The sequence below is a fragment of the Helicoverpa zea genome, chromosome 2 (genome assembly GCF_022581195.2).
Source record: "Helicoverpa zea isolate HzStark_Cry1AcR chromosome 2, ilHelZeax1.1, whole genome shotgun sequence".
In the NCBI taxonomy this organism is placed as follows: Eukaryota; Metazoa; Arthropoda; class Insecta; order Lepidoptera; family Noctuidae; genus Helicoverpa; species Helicoverpa zea.
Window position 1 is genome coordinate 827,913 of NC_061453.1, and position 18,172 is coordinate 846,084.

The 18,172-nt window shown below is 40.3% G+C and overlaps 2 protein-coding genes and 1 non-coding gene across 4 annotated transcripts; 1 reads left to right on the forward strand and 2 right to left on the reverse strand.

Annotated features, from left to right (window-relative positions):
- The first annotated feature begins 54 nt into the window (after positions 1-54).
- Positions 55-3,686, forward strand: LOC124639401 (titin-like). Its single transcript, XM_047176743.1, has 4 exons — positions 55-1,544; positions 1,696-1,780; positions 2,141-2,330; positions 2,524-3,686. Exons 1-4 carry the CDS (start codon positions 208-210, stop codon positions 2,709-2,711), a joined length of 1,800 nt encoding a protein of 599 aa, XP_047032699.1. The 5' UTR covers positions 55-207; the 3' UTR covers positions 2,712-3,686.
- A 184-nt stretch (positions 3,687-3,870) lies between these two features.
- Trnav-aac lies at positions 3,871-3,943 on the reverse strand. The gene has a single exon. It is a non-coding gene; the product is annotated as a tRNA-Val (tRNA).
- Positions 3,944-4,245: 302 nt separating this feature from the next.
- LOC124635954 (raf homolog serine/threonine-protein kinase Raf) lies at positions 4,246-18,171 on the reverse strand. Of its 2 annotated transcripts, XM_047171922.1 has the most exons (13): positions 17,431-18,171; positions 16,415-16,606; positions 13,087-13,211; positions 12,170-12,214; positions 11,011-11,128; positions 9,884-9,985; positions 9,244-9,385; positions 8,812-8,924; positions 8,287-8,507; positions 7,939-8,030; positions 7,232-7,422; positions 6,487-6,803; positions 4,246-6,236 (listed from the first exon to the last, which is right to left on the reverse strand). In XM_047171922.1, the coding sequence occupies exons 1-13, from the start codon at positions 18,169-18,171 to the stop codon at positions 6,206-6,208; spliced, it is 2,430 nt and encodes an 809-aa protein (XP_047027878.1). In that variant the 3' UTR covers positions 4,246-6,205. The 2 variants fall into 2 exon arrangements, with proteins under 2 accessions (XP_047027878.1, XP_047027884.1); XM_047171928.1 differs by lacking the exon at positions 12,170-12,214 and having other exon boundaries at positions 17,431-18,143.
- Between the last annotated feature and the right edge of the window lies 1 nt (position 18,172).

The window sequence follows — 18,172 nt, forward strand, 5'->3', positions numbered from 1 at the left end:
TAATTTTGTAATTTTGTAAACAGGCTCGTGTTGCTCTCATTCAAGCTGTATATGTTGGTATACCTGTTTTTTGGCAAATGGCATTTGGCATCTCCAAAACATAACCTCAAAATATTCACACACATTCAGAGCACGTCCGTATTTATCATGTGTTAAAACAATTCTGTTACAATTATTGGGTAAAAAAGATACTTTTCAGCGACAAAAATGAAATCCAAGTCATTTGATTTGAAACCAAGTTCTGCTGAAAAGCATGCATTTGACAAGACCCTAGATTTTATTGGTCTTTACAAGTCTGTTGCAGATACGAATAAAGTTGCGGAGAAACGAAAATCTGATGAAACAATCAATAAGGAAACCGTAAAAGCCAAGACAGGTACCCCTAAACGTGAACTCACAGCTAACAAAAACAAAAAGCGGAGCAAACAAGAGACATTGGACATTTCGCAAATTAAAATTGATGGCTCTAATTTAAATACAAGTACAGATCGTAGCAGTCCCGTCAGGGATTTGAAAGTTACTTCTACTCCTAACGCGAGTAACAAGAATCAAGACCAAACGGGAGGGGTCAAGTCCATCATGAAAAACAAATCGCTAACTGAGCACTCTACAGAGAGTCCAAGGTCGGTCTCCAGTGGCAAGCCCAAGAAGAGGAACAAGTCCGTCAGCTTCATGCTAGACGACAATGAGGAAGTTGTCGTGAAGAGAACCAAGTCTGATGACTCCAAAGTTGGCGTGAAACCTGGTGCTGCAGCCAAAACTACTATCAAAGACAAAAACAAGAATATTAAGAAGTTGAAAAAGTATCAGCAATCTGAAAAGGAGAACAAGGCAGCTGAAGTCAACAACCTAAATATGGAGGTTGATGCTGTTAAAAATATTACACTTGAGAAAAAACCTGCAAAGTTTAATAAAACTAAAAAAATGCTGGGAGAGTCATCAGGTGATGCCAAAAGCCAAGCTCAAGAAATCAAAGAGAAAAAGAAGAAGATAAAAAAGGTAAAGAAACCAAAACCTGAAAATTCAGAGCCTACCGACACGGATAATAACAATGAGGTGCCAACTGAATCTAAAGCAAAAAAGTTAAAAAAGAAGAAGGTGAAGTCTCTTCCCACTGAAACAACTGAAGGGGAAGGGGAGCCCGCACCCAAGTCACGTAAGAAGGATGCAAAACCTGAAGCTATTGCTGAGGACCTTGAGAACCTCAGCATAGGTGACAACGCTCACACATTGACAAACCTGCTTGATGAGATGACTGTTGTTGACAAAGCAAAGCGCAAACAGTTACGGCAGAAATTCAACAAGAACAAAAAACCTAAAGGCCCTGCAGTTCCCAGTAAAGAAGATGCAGAGAAGAGCGAAGAAGTGAAGGAGAAGATTAAATGGAAGAAGAGAAAGTGGAACAAGGATAAGAAGGGAGATATGGATGAGGATAGCTTGGCACATACAGTTATTGTGGAGAACCTGCCGATATCTATCATGTTGAACTATAAGAAGTTGCTCACTGACCAGTTTATTAAACATGGACCTATTAAAAAGTTTGGGTAAGTAAAGGCATAAAATATTTGTGTCATTTAATACTTTGCCTTTGATTTGGCCTAAAGTGTGTCATGTCAGAGTGTGCCTACATGCCTTCTTGTAGTTTGACATAAGTACAAAGAGAGAGTTAACCATTACATGTTTTCTTTATTCCAGTATTGCTGAGGTATATCCTACAGAAGAATCAAAGCCAGTATTCACTACTACTATAAACTTCCACACCAATGTAGCAGCTGAGAAAGTATGTTCAATTAAAAAACTTTTATACTCAACTTGTAAAACATATACTTGAGTATCTAATGTCTGACACTAACATGAAGTTCTTTATATATTTAATTCAACACATAGGTGCAATAGCAATTGCTATTACAAAAAAAGATTACTATCATCTGCCTAGCTTTTTACAAAATACCTATATTGGTCAGCTTCCAGTCTAACCACCTGATGCAGCGGACTACCAGTGTTTTACATGCCTTTCCAAATCAGATCATATGTACCAACTACTCAACCCAGTTACTTGAGCAACCTGTAACCTCTTTGTAAGACTTCTGGCTTCTGACTACCGAAAAAAAGGTTACTATAACATTTAATATTCCCCCAGGCACTAGAAGAAAACCACACGTACGTAGACAACAGCCGCATCCGCGTGAAGCGAGCGCTGCCCGCGACACAGACGACGCTGGTGGTGCGATCCTATGCTGATCTGACCGACCAGGCTCTCAGCACCACATTCCTCGGCGCCGGCAAGATCAGGAGCATACGACATCTTGTCAAGGGGAAGAAGACCATGTGTATGTATATTTAAGTCATAGAATGAAATGTATTTTAGATTTCTTGAAAATATGTTTCTGTAGATAAGGATTTTGAGATTTTGAGGATTGATTTTTTAAACTGAATATAAGTTTTGCACAAAAAGCGAATTGGGGTAGGACTCTATTTAGTTAAATAACTCAGAAATATCTAATGATTAATCTTTCCTTCCAGCGACGGCATTCATCGAATTCGATGGACCCGAAGCAGTGGAACGCGCGATTAAGCTTGCAGGTGACACCAAAATTGGCGGAAAAAAGATCCATCTGTCCAAGTTCGAGATTCGCGCCAAAAAAGTGAAGAAACACAAGAGCGAGGGTGACAGCGCTGCCGACGCCGACAGCGAAGATTCAAACGATTAGTTAGGTTTTATATAGTACAAAGAATGCAAAAGACCTAAAATAATATGTTTTAACCAGATTATTAAATGCAATGGCATTTAAATTACACACTGCCATGATCTGAGTATGACGAAACACGACGGTCCGATGTCCTTTAGATATTAATTATTTTTTATTTAGTATTAATATATTTTTTAACTACAAAACTATGCATAATAACGTTTTGAAAACAATGTGGTCCTAAATTCTATGGTTTATTCCAATAGCTTGATTATATTTTGACAGTGTGTGCACGCTGTATGAAAACGTCGTGATTGCCAAATTCGGATTTTTTATTTCATAGTTTAAATTGATTCATTTTTTATAACCTTTTGGGTGCGAATTTTAGAACGCTGCTCAAGCATTGATCGACTCAAAACTCTTTCACCATCCAAACCATATAACTATATGTTTATGTCGAGATCTTTTCTAGGGTATTGGTCTAAAATACGCTATATTGCTAAAGAATAGACACAATTTTGATACTTTTCATACCATACAACATAAAATATCTCGTAAGACTGTAATATAATTATGTACTAGTTTGATGTACTAAATAAATAAAGCTAGCCAAGTTTTTACATAGAATAAAATATTATTTTTCCATGTTATTGCAATTAATTTACTTGTATGAATGGAATGTTACCACTTCAAAGTTCAGTTTTGTTTTAATATAATGTATTTTCTAATGTTAAATATGTCATACGTATTCTACTATCAATAGTAACTGTAATATTATATTTGTTAGATTTTTGTCTTATTCTATACAAACCTCATTGTATGGTACACAACACTGTTTATGCCATTGCCAAATACAGAAATATGGTAAATGTTAAAAAGTAAAGTTAAATTGTGAAGGTTACGATGATGGGGTAGTTATGAGCAACCATCGTTAGTTATAGAGATGATTATGTTGTGAGACAAATATTACGAAATAAACAGGCTCGTTGAATTTAATCTGCTTATTTTTATTTAATTTCTCTCTCCGGATGGAAATCTTCAAATGATGTGGTAAAGAGCATAAAAATATTATTTTTCTTTTAAAGTACCTATTTTTCTATATACAGAAAGACATTTCCAAAGAGTAAAATAATTCTGTAGAGACGTTTCCCAACAGATGTTGTAAGAAAGAGCAAAACTATGTTTTCGCCCGGGATCGAACCGGGGGCCTTCTGCGTGTTAGGCAGATGTGATAACCGCTACACCACGAAAACTTGATGTTATGGTGCGAATTTATAAATTGGTATCCGGGTGGTATTTGGAGAGCAGATAATGAACCAATACCGTTGAAAATTTTCGCGACTCTCGTCTTCATCATCAGGTCAGCTCTAAAGCTTCGCTGTTTTGTAGTGTCAGGGATACTGGGTGTCAAGTATTGCCCTAATGAAATTTTAGAAAGGGAATGACAGTTTATTGAGGGTTCAGCATAAATATGTATAAATTCCAGACGTAAACCATGGTTTCCTACTAGGTTATGAATCCTGCATCCACATGATTCGAAAGAAAAACAATAAAATAAATTGAAACAATAATTTATTGTGTTCTTAAAGTTAATAGCTATGCGTTAAAATTAATTATACTGTATACACAAGATTCTTAATCGTCCGACATTAAACTACGGTCTTTATTACAATTAATTATTTACAATAATTACGAATAAATTACATTTATGTCTCGACACGATCTGGTTACAACTATATCGTACAAATAATACTTTTAAAACATACATTATTACTATCACTTAATGATCTGTATTGAGATAATACAAAAATATTTTATTTATGTCAGAAAAATAACGTCCGTATCGATCGATGCGCCTGCGTCGCTTTGTCAACGATTATGTAAAGTGGGTCACTAACTTGCGATTGAAAATCGCACGTTTGTTTGTCACGTTATTTAAACCTTCACAGAATGTTTGCACTATGAGTATGGTTTCGTAAGACTGATTTAGATACAAGGATATCATCGTCCCTGTTTTTAGTAACCGCCTTCAGACTTCAACCAGATGCAACAATTAGAATAATTTGTAACTACATTTTTTGAATGTAATGTGTTTGAAATGAATGTTAGAATTGCCTTTATTTTCTTTAAAATATTTAGAAAAGTGAGACACAATTGGTTTTCAGATTTTTCGATAAAATTAGCCATATATTGAGCGACATTAGTTTCATAAAATATAATATGCATAACTTTTCACATCATATCATATACTTGGTCAGAAATAATAATAAATAATTTTCAATAAATTATACAATAAATAAAGATAAATACATTCCGAGATCGTGAACATATCGACAGTAGAACCTTATTCAATATGACAACTATAAAAGGCGTGTAAACAAAGTCGATATTTTAGACGTAGACACCCCTTTATTTATAAAGTATATGGCCTAAGTTTTCGGCATGTAATTTATTCAGTACCGATTGTTAAATATCGGACTTGCTATCAAACCCAATAAGTAAGACAGGGCGTGAGTCTGTTTTTGAGTTAAGAATTGAAATGAGTTGCTAACACGGAGACTACTACTCCGTTCGTTAACTTACGCCTAAAATATCAACTTTATGTTCAGCTCTTCTAGTGTCGCAAATAAATTTGCCTGTTCAAAGTCCCAGCTGATTATTGACTAATATAAACCAGCCGCTGAACAGCATCGCGTCGAAGCTCAATCGTGCATCCCTCAACATCTCCCGCCAATAGAAACGCTCACACGTCCAATTATGTTAAGCCATACTTAAAATACTGTCTCACATTTGTCCTTGTCGGCATTATCACATTTTACACTGAAATTACTAACTATACACGAATTTAAACTTTTCAGAAACGTTCGACAGTCCAGCTAAGACCTCTATGACACTATAAGTTCGATATCAGACGACAATGTTCAGAAAAACAAGAGTAAATCTGCCACTTTTTACTACAATATTTTTCTGATTATTTGATAGAGAACTTTTGAAACTTCATGTCCAATGTTGATATATTTTCATTGCCAAGACTTTCTAGTATCATAAGGACGAATGTCAGGTCCAAATGGTCGTCCCGTGACGTAGGTAAGGTGCGTGACGTCTTAACGATGACGTGTGGTGAAGAGCTACGCAGCGCTCGCGTCGGGGCCGGTGAACATCGCGGGTTCTGTAGCACTCGCGCACGTGGTGACACTCGCACTTATATCATCACTCGCGTGAGTAATAATGCTCGTATGTGTAACATTAGCGCATGTAAGAACACTCGCGCCTATTCGGACACTCACGATTTCAGCCACATTTGCGCATGGTCGGCCTGTGTCGCATGTACAGACACTAGCGCGTTTTCGGCCACTTACGTATACACGAACACTCGCGAATGTGAGGACACTCGCACATGTACGAATACTCGCGTACACACGGACACTCGCGATAGAAGCCAAATTTGCGCACGTGACAAGCGCCGCGCATGCGCCGGCCGCGCCGCTTGGCTAGTCGTAGCCCTTCAGCAACCCCTACGGGTGCCGCTGGTTAGGCACTGGGATGCTGGAACAAGAAACGATAGCAATTATGGTCAGATAAAAAATATGGCTACATGCAAAAATATTCAAGATAGACATTATTTTTGGCTAAGTTGTACAAGAATGTCAACTAGTTATTTAACAATCAATTCGTTATTTATATTTTTAGGGCCAGACCACCGGTAGGTGGTGATATGAACGGCTTTATCGATAAAAGCTATCTCTTATAACCTTTTATATGACATTCTATTTAAAGAAAGAAATTTTACACTTACCCATAAAACGCAGGAAAGCTAGTATCAGTATTGAACTGGAAGTTGACGGGCGTTTTAGGCGAGGCACAGCTGTAGCTCAAGTAATCATCAGACGCATGCAACTGCCTATTCAGGTTCGGTTCGGAAGCGCTGCGGGTGATCTTAGGCATGGCTCGGAGCATGGACTCTAGCGAGGCCAAGATCTGACGGAATAGCGGTCGCTGTTCCCGGTCGAACTTGATGCAGTCTTCGAAGAGGCGCTTGAGGGCCTGCGGGGCGTCCTGGCGGAGGCGCCGCGCGTCGGGCCGGAGGAGACCGCGCCCTACCATCCAGAGGATCTGAAGAAATTAATACAATTTATAAAAATGGGCGATTCTGCTAAATACCACTAAACTTATCAAATCATTTTTAATAGACAGACGCGTTACATAAACAGAATAACAAACAAAATGATGAAGTAACAGCTAGCTCCTGACAGTTCAGCGACGTTTTAAAATTTTATTATTTTTATTTATTCGACTATGTTAGAATTAGAAATAGAATGTTGACATTCTCCTGTCTTTATTACAATTTCTACTACTTCCCGTACCGGGATAAAAAGTAGCCTATAGCCTTCCTCGATAAATGGGCTATCTAACACTGAAAGAAATTTTCAAATCGGACCAGTAGTTCCTGAGATTAGCGCGTTCAAACAAACAAACTCTTCAGCTTTATAATATTAGTATAGATATACATGACGTGACGAGTACTATGTGGAGCAGCATACCTGATCCTTATTATTAAAGTGCGCATAAGGCAGCTCGCCGGCCATGAGCTCGTACAGCACGATGCCGTAGGCGTACACGTCGGAGCGGAAGGTGTAGGGCGCCGGCTCCTCCATGCGGATCACCTCGGGCGCCATCCACAGGATCGAGCCCGTCGGCTGCTGCCACTGCACGCCGCCCGCTGTTGACGTGTCTGAGGGACGTTGTAAAATTGTATTTAAAATATGTACATAAATAGTGCTTAACACAGTGACTATGGACATGGGCAGTCTAACTAAGGGGTATTGGGTTGCCCGGGTAATTGGGTTGAGGTCAGATTAGGCAGTCGCTCCTTGTAAAGCACTGGTACTCAGCTACATCCAGTTAGACTAGAAGCCGACCCCACCGTAGTTGGGAAAAAGGGCTCGGAGGATGACGGTGACTATGGGTTAATCCTCCCAACTTGTGTGTTCTGATTTCCTGTGTGTTAATTTTCTTGGTGTACAATAAAGAATTATCTATCTCTCTTGTAGGAGATAGCAGTCCAGCAGTGGAGGTTTTTCAGCTGTAGTGACGAATGTGAATGACGACGAAAACATAATTTTAGAATAGGAAATACAAAATTGAGACGGGCCTTAAAAAAAGTGGGTCTTATATTTAGAGGGTGAATGGAAGGAGTGAATCTGTCATTGCTGAATTATGAAAATATAATTAAAGTTTTAGCACTCACCTGACCACCGCACCTTGGCCGTGGCTAGACCGAAATCTCCTATCTTGACCGACCAGTCATCTCTCAGGAATATGTTATTGGATTTCAGATCCCTGAAAATAACAACAACCTAATAAATACAACACTTCGCCACATTATGCATAATTAGCATAACTATTTGCACATTTATACGTGCATTAACAAATGAAAAGTCTCAGAGTTGAGTTCTCCAATAGTTGGTTTTGTAAACAGACCAAAATTTTTGGAACCTAAAAGTTATAACCTAATTTTTATTTACTGTCTTCCCAAAAAAGGGGTTTTTTTTTCTATATTTGTTAGCAGCTAACTCATTTATGACTACAGACATACCTATGTATAATATTCTTAGCATGCAGATAGTCCATGCCCTGCGCCGTCTGGCGGGCCACGTCGATGAGGTACAGCAGCGGGAAGGGCGTCTCCAGCACGTGCAGGTGCTGGTACAGCGAGGAGCCCTCGCACCACTGCGTCACGATGGCCAGCGACGGCTTCGACACGCAGCCCATGAACAGGAGAATGTTGCAGTGCCGGGTCTTGCGGAGGACTGCCACCTGGAGTAGTAGGTATTATTTTTAACTGACTTTCCAAAAAAGAGGAGATTTTCAATTTGGAAGTTTGTAAGAACTTAAAATTTTTTTAGTGCCCTCTATTTGTGTCAATGAGGAAAAAACATACACCTATAAGCACATGTGATTCTGAGTAATTTTAATCCTTATTATCCATCGGAAAATTCGTGAAAACAATTGGACAAGTACTGTTGAAAATTCAACTCAAAGTAAAGTTTCTTTATACAGTTTAATACATCAGCAGAGATATAATTTATTATTATTCAGATAGTGTCTAGATGCTATTTACCTCATTCTTGAAGGCCTGCAGCTGTGCGGGCGTGGGAGTCTTGACGTTGAGCGTCTTGACCGCCACCGGCCCGTGCCAGTGCGCCTTGTATACCGTCCCGAAACTGCCAGAACCTGAACATAGATGACAAAGTTATTATTCACGATACCTTTTACAGAAACATGGTACATACATTGGATACGAAAGAAGTTTAGGGACATATGATTGCAAATTAAGTTTTTTTTTTCTATAGAATTTTTTTAATGTTTACTTTTCTACTTTATCAAGAATTTGAATTACTACTGAAACATGCCTTTGTAATAAACTTTTAAACAGATTTATACCACAAAGATTTGACTATAATAATATTTTATTAGGTTTACTTTAAAGTTTCATCCGTACCAAAAGCGAAAACTTGCGTTACTTTGAAAAATAAATGACATAAATACATACCTATCCTAGCGCCGATGAGTATCTCGTCGGCGTGTATGACCCAGTCGTCGTAGCTCTCCCTGGGAGACAGCGCGTTCTTCCAAGACTCGTCCGCCGACCGCGCCCGGGCCCGCCGCGGCCGCAGCGTGCCCGTCGGGGACGCCTGGGAGAAATAGTAGTGTTAAAATGTCATGAGGTTGTTGGGATAAATAAAATAATCAGCATCATAACAGCCAATTGCCGTCCACCGAATGTAGGCCTCCCCCAAAGAACGCCAACCATCCAAAAGAACTTGACAGGTAGCAGATAGATACCGGCTGCCCAAGATCGGGTTGAAAAAACAAACAGTGAGGTCGATAATATTTTTTCAATTTTTCTCCCACCTTCATTTTGCGGGGTCCCTCACAATGTTTCACCAAACTATGTTATCGTTGGGTTCTAATCACACCGTATTTAAAGAAGTGTCCTACATGGAGCAACTGCCAATTTGGCCTCTTCAACCCGGCGTTACTTGGTTTACTGAATAAACCTTTGGTAAAACGTGTTATCCGATTATTTATCTGACTTCTAATTACCCGTATCATGTTGAAGAAAATCTCTCAATCGCATACAAGTTTTGATTTCTGTAATTCTTGTTAAAAGAAATATTACATTTACATACCTGTGTACTCTGGCTATGCTGCTGATCGACAGCCTTGTCTTTGTCGTCCTGTTTGTGTCTGCCCGACGTCAGGTAGTTCGACGACTGCGGCGAGTTGTTAGACTGGGGACAAAAACAAACGTGACATTACTAGAGATTTCAAAGAATATCATCTGAATTATGAAACAGTTTATTCTATACAAACAAAACAATAATTTTCTGTCTAGAAAAAGGCAAAACCAGATAAAATGTTCATAAAATGGTGGACATTTAAAAACATCACTTCCGAGGTATTGTTATAATTTTCTCCAAACTTTTTACCGTTACGGAAAAATGTAACCATTTAATGGCATTAGCGGGTGACACAGGTAAAGATATCGATGGGATACATGCGTGAAATTGCACTCGGAATTGGTGCGGGCTAACATTAATATCTGCGAGCAGAGAACTACGGGTATGTAAGTGTTTAGAGAGGTAATATATAAGTCACGATTGATTTCCCTTACACTGTAATTATTATGACAAAGAGCCATATAATCGGTTAATACCAGAAGTTAATGCTACGCATAACAGACATACGGCACGCACTCGTTACTGTCACATATCTATTACGAGCTAGAACAAATTGCTTCACGCGCAATCGCCTTACAGTTTCTACGCATTACTCGGCTTTAATTGTCGTTATTGACGATACAAGAAAGTTTATTTCATACATAATCTTTCTTTTTTGTAGTGTCGATATATTTTTATTTAAAAGTAGATACTGTCTCACACATGGAAATCCAGCCCCAAAAAAAGGTTGTGGGCCCATCAAATTATAGCAGATATGGCTGTAAACTCAAATTGATTAAATTCAGAAACGTACATGAGGGAGAACGTAAGGGGAGTAAATTGTGAGTCATAAGGGTTGTACATAGAGGGAGTACGAAAGGGAGTAGCAACATATTACGGAGTACATAGGAGTAATCCATAATGAAATACATAAGAGGTACCTAGTAGATAAGGAAGTGTAAAAGGTGAGTACATAATGAAGTGCATAAGATAGTGTTTAAGGCGTACGTAAGAGAGTTCATAGGGGTAGCACATAGGGAAGAATATAAGGGGAGTATATAAGGAAGTATACTATCGTATGTCTGTCACTACAATACCTGATTATGTTTCCTCTGGTGCTCAGCCAGCGTCATGGGGCGCTGCACCATGTTGATGCACACGTTTGGCGCCGAATTCGACCTGTCCTGCTGGTTCAACGAGCGAGGGTGCTGGTGCCTGAACAAATGTATTAACTGTCAGTATAATATGCGTTGTTAGTATGACAGGAGAATCATTATTCTTCTTCGCCACTACTGGAGAAAAGCCTCCCCCAAGCTTTGCCAAATTTATGTATAAGTAATCATTTTGCGCTGACCCTGACTACATTGGGAACAGGACAGAAAGATTATTTATTGTGGATGTTGAAAGTCGGACAAATATAATTTCTTCGCTCAGACTGACTAAGCCATTGCCAGATTGCAATTAAAGAAGATTGGCTCTTTAGAGGTTTACGTTATATAAGCATTACTAAATACACACAAAACATTAATTTATTGAAGCAGTGTTATTATAATAAACACCGTTTTTTAAAACATTTATCACAACACATAACTAATTCGTCAAAAGATACTCTGAACCAGATTCAACCAATAAGTAATTACAAGGTTGCAGTTTAACCAAGTTTGGTTATAATAGTAGCGTAATACACATCAAAGGGCCAGGCCACAACAGTGCGTTGCGGCGTCGCATCGCAAAAATCAACGACGCATATCATATTAATCGCATAGCTGTGCAATGTTGTTTTTGCGATGCGACGCCGCAACGCACTGTTGTGGCCTGGCCCAAACTCTATACATAAATAACTACAATACTGGTGCTACACGTCCTATATAGTTCGACAGCACACAAAGAAAATCTAGGAAGAGATAGATACAGAACGTAAGATACAGTTGAATTCTAAAGACATACAATTTGTAGGCTGGCACAAATATGACGAAAGTTCTTTCGTCTTAATACATTTTGATTTTTACTTTTCTAGTAAGCAAAGAAGGTAACACAAAGTTAGTATGCTTAATTCTTGGTTGAAAAGGTTTACTCTGCATCCAAAAAGTACAGATAGTTTATCGCAGGATTTTTTTGGATGCTTTTTCTATCATGTCAAGTTTGCACCAGCCCTAACTATGTGTGTCTGTACACAAGTAAATATGTGAGTGTATATATATGCGTTCCATTGCGTTCACAAAAGCAAGCAGTGCCAATCTATTGCCAGATATTCACCAATGAACATCAAACTCCTTCATTTTCTTAGCCGGAGAGATAGACCTGCACATCATTGTATTGCTTAGTAACTTCTCTTATTTTGTATGACTAATTTTTATATTTACCTTATTGAAGCATTAATTTATATGTAACAAGAATATTATGTAATGTTTATCCTTATTGTTAAGAATTAAACATAACTGTACCAACCAAATATAAATATAATGTCGGGACACCTTTTCACAGACGGTCGGTTAGCCCCATGGTAAGTTATTAATTAACTTGTGTTATGGGTGCTAACACAACTGATAAACTACATATAGCTACATATTTATAAATACATATTGTAACACCCAGACCACGGCTAACAAGCATGCTCATCGCACAAATGTCGACCGAGCCGGGAATCGAACCCGGGACCTCAGGTTCAGCAGTCCGGCATGGTGACCATTGCGCCATCGAGGTCGTCAAATGTGTCAAATGTGTCCTATAAATGTTTATGTACTATAGTTCGGCCATTCAGAGAATGCGTTCCTGACACGTCGCGATTGAACTGACGACGTAATAACATTCATTGATTATTGATATAATAATGTTGTTTTAATGCTCCTCAATTGTTAAAACGGTAAACAACCAGCAAAAATATTTTTATCGTAACTGCAACGCCATTGCAAAGTTACGTCGTCAGTTCAATCGCGACGTGTCAGGAACGCATTCTCTGAATGGCCGAACTATAATATAAAAACGTGTGTCAATTAAATAAGTCATTGCCCTCTGAAATAGACTTTTGAACTATATATTCCGACAGAAACATAAACTAGATTTTGTAACATATTAATTTAGTATCAAAATTATCCAAAACCCTAGAAAAACAGAATCTAAATTGACAAATTCTTCATGAATATCTAGTCTACTAATGTAAAACAAATACTGACTTGCTCTGATCAGTCCTAGAGATCATATGATGGTACCCGAAGTGTGGCGGGAAGTGCAGGATGCCGGCTTGCGTCTCCGGGTTCTGGGCTAGCAGCGCCGCGTAGTACGTGTCTGTCATGCGCACCTGGGAATATGAGGAACGATTTAGATGCTGATCGTGTTATGTTAGGCTGTAGCACGGAGTAAGGAAAGAGCGGAGATGCCATGATGCTGGTAGGTCAGGCGCCTTCTCCTAGCAGTCAAATTCGTACGGTGGTTATGACCAAAAAGAGCGGAAACAGTAGCGTATTGGCGCGCTACTTCTTAGGTGATTTTACGTTATGGCACTTCCGCTAGACATTTTGTTCTCCATGGGCTGCGGCGATCCCTTGAATGCTCTCTTCTCAGTCGGGCACTCTTGACAGAGTGGTCGTGGCTGTTGATGGGCAGGGTTGCGGCGCACTATCGTCGGGAGCCTTTAGGGCCGCTGCACGTCGCACGATGCCCCTCCATTTTTGCCGGTTTTCGGCATCGCGAACACATTGTACCGCAGTCGCTTCTGTTGTAGCTTTAGGGTGCGTCCACATCTGGCGAATGCGCCGCGAATGCGCAGCACGCGAGCCGATCGCGAGCTGTCCGCGAGCTGCGCGCGTGCATTTTTGTTCGTGCGCCGCTTCTGCGCCGCCCGCGCGCAGCTCGCGCGCGACCTAAGCGCCGCACGCGAGCGGCGCGCAGGCGGCGCGCGACGTCTGCCATCTTCCGATAGTACTGAGCCAATATACGGAACTGTAAGGGCGAGAACTGATTGCGCGCAGATCGCGCGCCGCTCGCGCGCTCTATACGAGCCTTGCGTGAGTTGCGCTAAAGAGGCGCACCGAACTATTGCAGTAACTGCACGCGCGCAGCTCGCGGACAGCTCGCGATCGGCTCGCGTGCTGCGCATTCGCGGCGCATTTGCCAGATGTGGACGCACCCTTAATGAGGTCGATCCAGCGGGTTGGAGATCGACCCCTCAGTCTTGTGCCTTCTATACGGCCTTGCACTACAAGCCTCTCCATTGAGTTCTCATTTCGAGAAATGTGCCCAAAGAACTTCAAAATTCGCAACTGTACTATCGACGACAACCTGTCACGAATGCGAAGCTCCTTGAGGATGGAGTTATTGGTGCGGAATGCTGTCCAGGGTATTTTTAATAATCGTCTCCAGCACCACATCTCCAGGGCATCGATTTTCTGGCGGTCCTGCTTTCTCAAAGACCAAGTTTCAGCTCCGTAAAGAAAGATCGGAAAAACTAGACATTTCATCAGCCGAACCTTTGTGGTCTTTGTGATTCTCCTGTCGTTCCAAATCTTCCCAAGCCGCTCCACTGCAGATCTAGTGATGGTGCATCTACGCTTGATCTCTTCTTCGCAACCTCCAGCATTTGTGATAGTGGAACCAAGGTAAATATATCGGTCCACAACCTTGCAGTTGGCTATATTTGCTACATCTATATTTTCCTGTCCAGCTCGGTCCACTATCATTACCTTCGTCTTGTCTCTATTTAGCGCAAGCCCAAATCGGAGGCTAGTAGTTTCTAGACGATTAAGGAGTTCTTCTAGATCTTCTTTAGATTTGGCAAGAAGCGTAGTGTCGTCAGCGTATCGTAAGTTATTTATCACTCGACCCCCCACTGACACACCTTTATCCCATCCATCCAAGACAATGCGCATGATATACTCAGTGTAGATGTTGAAAAGTAGTGGCGACAGTATACACCCCTGGCGAACACCAGAATGCTAGGAGTAGTCAAACAGTTCGGATGTTAGGCGAGCCATGGATAGCGCGGCAAGAACGTCACCATTAAATTAGTATTATGGACAAGCCAAATGATTACAGTAGACTCGTCACTTATACTGATTGACTTATATTGACTGATCAGCCCTGGAGAGGTTTCTTTGAAAGATTCCTGTGTCGGCGGGGGGTACTCATAAGGCCGCTGCCTCGAATTTTGCGGGCAGCGGGGCGGCAGCGGCGGCGGCGCGTTCGGTCACCGTTTTGAATGGAGCTCACCGCTCGTTGCCCGCTCCCGCGCCGCTGTATTCGAGGGCCGGTCCATTTGATTATACGCGTAAGATCCTGCCGCTCCCGCGCCGCCGCCGCTGCCGCCCCGCTGCCCGCAAAATTCGAGGCAGCGGCCTAAGGGTCAATCCCCACTGAAAGAGCAGCGGCCGTAAATGCAGGTGATTGAGCGCGAGCGCGGCGGGCCGCGCGGCGCCGCGCTCTTACATTGTCCGTGCTCTTACGGCCGCTGCCGGCCGCTGCTCTTTCAGTGGGAATTGACCCTAACTCCATCGATCTTGAGCATAAATCAATCTACAGTATAATGAGGTTAGATAGGCGAGAACTAGCCTCCATTGGGGTTGTGATTACTGTAGATATAGATTATTCATCATTATGAGTTTGTACTGATATTATCAAAGAGATAGTTGTCTGTTTATAAAGCGAGCTGGCTTACCTTTAAAGCATTTGTAATAATGACTAAGCACAAAAAACGTAAGCCTATATGTCATCAAAACATTCACCCCTTTACTTATAAAAATCTCTAATCACCTTCTAAGCAACATTTTAACTAATCACTACTTAAAGCCTTTAGTAGTGATTAAATGTTAGTTAAGACATGCTTAAGCAACGTTTATAAGTAAGATTTTTCTTAAACAGCCCTTAAATATTACTTATTATTTAATTCACGTTTATAAGTAAGGCTGTCAATGTTAGGGGAATACTTTGTTTTGATTATATGCAAGGCACTGAGCTGCTAAATGTTGGATTTTATCAAATTCATGTAGTTTTGCTTGCTTGGCTTTACCTGCTGATAAAAGATAAATTACAATCAGGCATTATTTTGCGGAAATCTGCATTGCATTAAATGTTAGGAAAAATATGTTTCTTTATAAGGAATGCCTGATTTCATATTATCTTGAAGACAACAGACAGTAGGCATGCTTCATCATTGTGACAGTGTTTGATCTTGTCATGTAGATAGTATTTGACTAGATAACTCCTAAGACAAGTTATTTGTATTTAGAATTTTTGATATGAATGGTGTATACCTAAAATGTATGCAAAACTTCCAACAAATGGAACCATCAAATTGTCCACAAATTAAGGTTTTATGACATTGCAAAGTTACAACTTGTTAAAAGTCAATGTTTTTGTGCTAAATAATATAGTCCTTTCTCTGGACCTGCCATTGGCACCATATTCAGCCCCATCAAAACCAAAACAAAATATTACCTACAAAAAAAGTTACCAGGAAAATCAATTTTAAATAAGTAATACCTACTAAAACCAAAAATTTAAGATTACCTGATGACAAATACTGGGCACTTTGTCAGCACAGCGCTGGTGGAACTTGAAGTTGCACTGTGAGCAGTAGAAGCCGTTGAACAGCAGCCGCCTGCAGCACTCGCAGAAGGCCAGGGTGAAGAACGTCTTGCGTGTAAACTGGTGCGATATGTGGGACATTATGGGCAGCTTGTCCAGGGTGCGGACTGTTACCTGGTAACATATAGTTTGTAGTTAGCTAGATGGTCTGTATTTTTATGTATTTATAATTCTGTGGGAATTAGTTTGACTATGTGAAAATGTTGTAAATGGATTGACTGATTTATTTACTTTTGTGTTCATAACATTAGTATGGAACTTGGAGTCTTAAATACACTACTACAGACTAGAATGACTTTTAGTATTGAGGCTAAGGAAATTGCTGTCTCCCTAAGGCAGTATATGGAATCAGAATTCTCATAAATACAAACCCCTATATTATTGTTTTGTGTCAACTGCAGAGCTATCCAAGATTTGTAATTCTATGTTTACAGTGTGGTGTATGTGTGTGATATCTATAATTGGCTTTTCTAATTAACAGTTTCTGTATCTATTTGTGACATTAGGTTTAGTTCATAGCTTTTCATTGAAGTATTGCCTGGATGCACAACAAATACAGATTGACATAATATTATGGTAGGTATGTGATTGACATCATATATTTCTCAAGATTAATGTATTGGATCCTTTTCCTCTTTCTTCAAGTCCAATGCTATGAATCTATTTCTTAAAACTTTTACAGAAGTACCATTAAGTGTCAGCTGAGGTATCCTGATGTCAATATGTTATGATTGCCTAATGATACCAGAAGTATTGTAGTCCTAAGATGACCCACTGACCAAAGTAACTGTATCCTACTGAAGGCTACCTTCACATTAACATAACTGTATGTATGTTTTGATGTTTCAACATATTCCACAAGGACTTGTGTCCAACAGCAGCCTGCAACAGATCACTACTTACCAACAGCTAATCATAACAAATGAGAGTGGACTGACCTCCTCAGCGTCGATGTGCGTAATGTCGATATCCCACGGTATCACTAGGTTATTGCCTGTCCGCACCACTTCACACATCTCACAGGTCAGGTTGCGCAGCTTCAGCGCCTTCGACAGCGCGTCCCGCAGCGTCACTCCCTCCTTCACCTGCACGCTCGTGCGCTGCTGGTTCGGCAGGTGCGCCCGCAGGAACACCTTCGGCTGCCGCGTAAGAGTATCGAACTTTTTACTGTCATCATGCAACGAATACTCCTCACTCCTGTCCGGCGACTCACACTGCAGCAACTCACGCAAAGTCCGCTCTCTTAACTCCAAATTATGCAACTTAGACGTCAACTCTTGGTATTCAGACAGATACAATGACGGAGGATGCTGGAAACCAGCGAATTTTGCATTCAGAGCGTCAATGTTTTCACGAGTTACGTTTATGATGCTTTGAATGTTCCTAATTTCATACGTCGGGTCCGCTACGTCGTCACTATCCGTGGACGTCGACATATTATCACTATTGAGAGATAATGCAGGTATATTTCCATTAATTTTTCTTGAACAATTTTCTTTCTCTCTAGTAACTGCCATTTCTTTTCCTATTATTTTTTTTATTTTTCTGCGCACACTCGCTGCGCAAGACAAGGCTGTTGTTGTGTTGCCATACGCAAAAATATATTTTGTCCAAAGGTTGTGGTCCACTAAACTTTTGAAGTCAACTGAATCCCAAAATATCCGCAAATATCCGCGCATG

Bases quoted from the DNA above. Each gene is read 5' to 3' on its own strand.
- LOC124639401 (XM_047176743.1), top strand. From the start codon at position 208: ATGAAATCCAAGTCATTTGATTTGAAACCAAGTTCTGCTGAAAAGCAT. The intron at 1,781-2,140 runs GTATGTTCAATT...ATATTCCCCCAG, and splicing joins CCAATGTAGCAGCTGAGAAA to GCACTAGAAGAAAACCACAC. The intron at 2,331-2,523 runs GTATGTATATTT...CTTTCCTTCCAG, and splicing joins CAAGGGGAAGAAGACCATGT to CGACGGCATTCATCGAATTC.
- LOC124635954 (XM_047171922.1), bottom strand. From the start codon at position 18,171: ATGCGCGGATATTTGCGGATATTTTGGGATTCAGTTGACTTCAAAAGT. The intron at 13,212-16,414 runs GTAATCTTAAAT...TCATATTCCCAG, and splicing joins TGCCCAGTATTTGTCATCAG to GTGCGCATGACAGACACGTA. The intron at 9,986-11,010 runs GTATTGTAGTGA...TTTTGTCCCCAG, and splicing joins ACCAGAGGAAACATAATCAG to TCTAACAACTCGCCGCAGTC.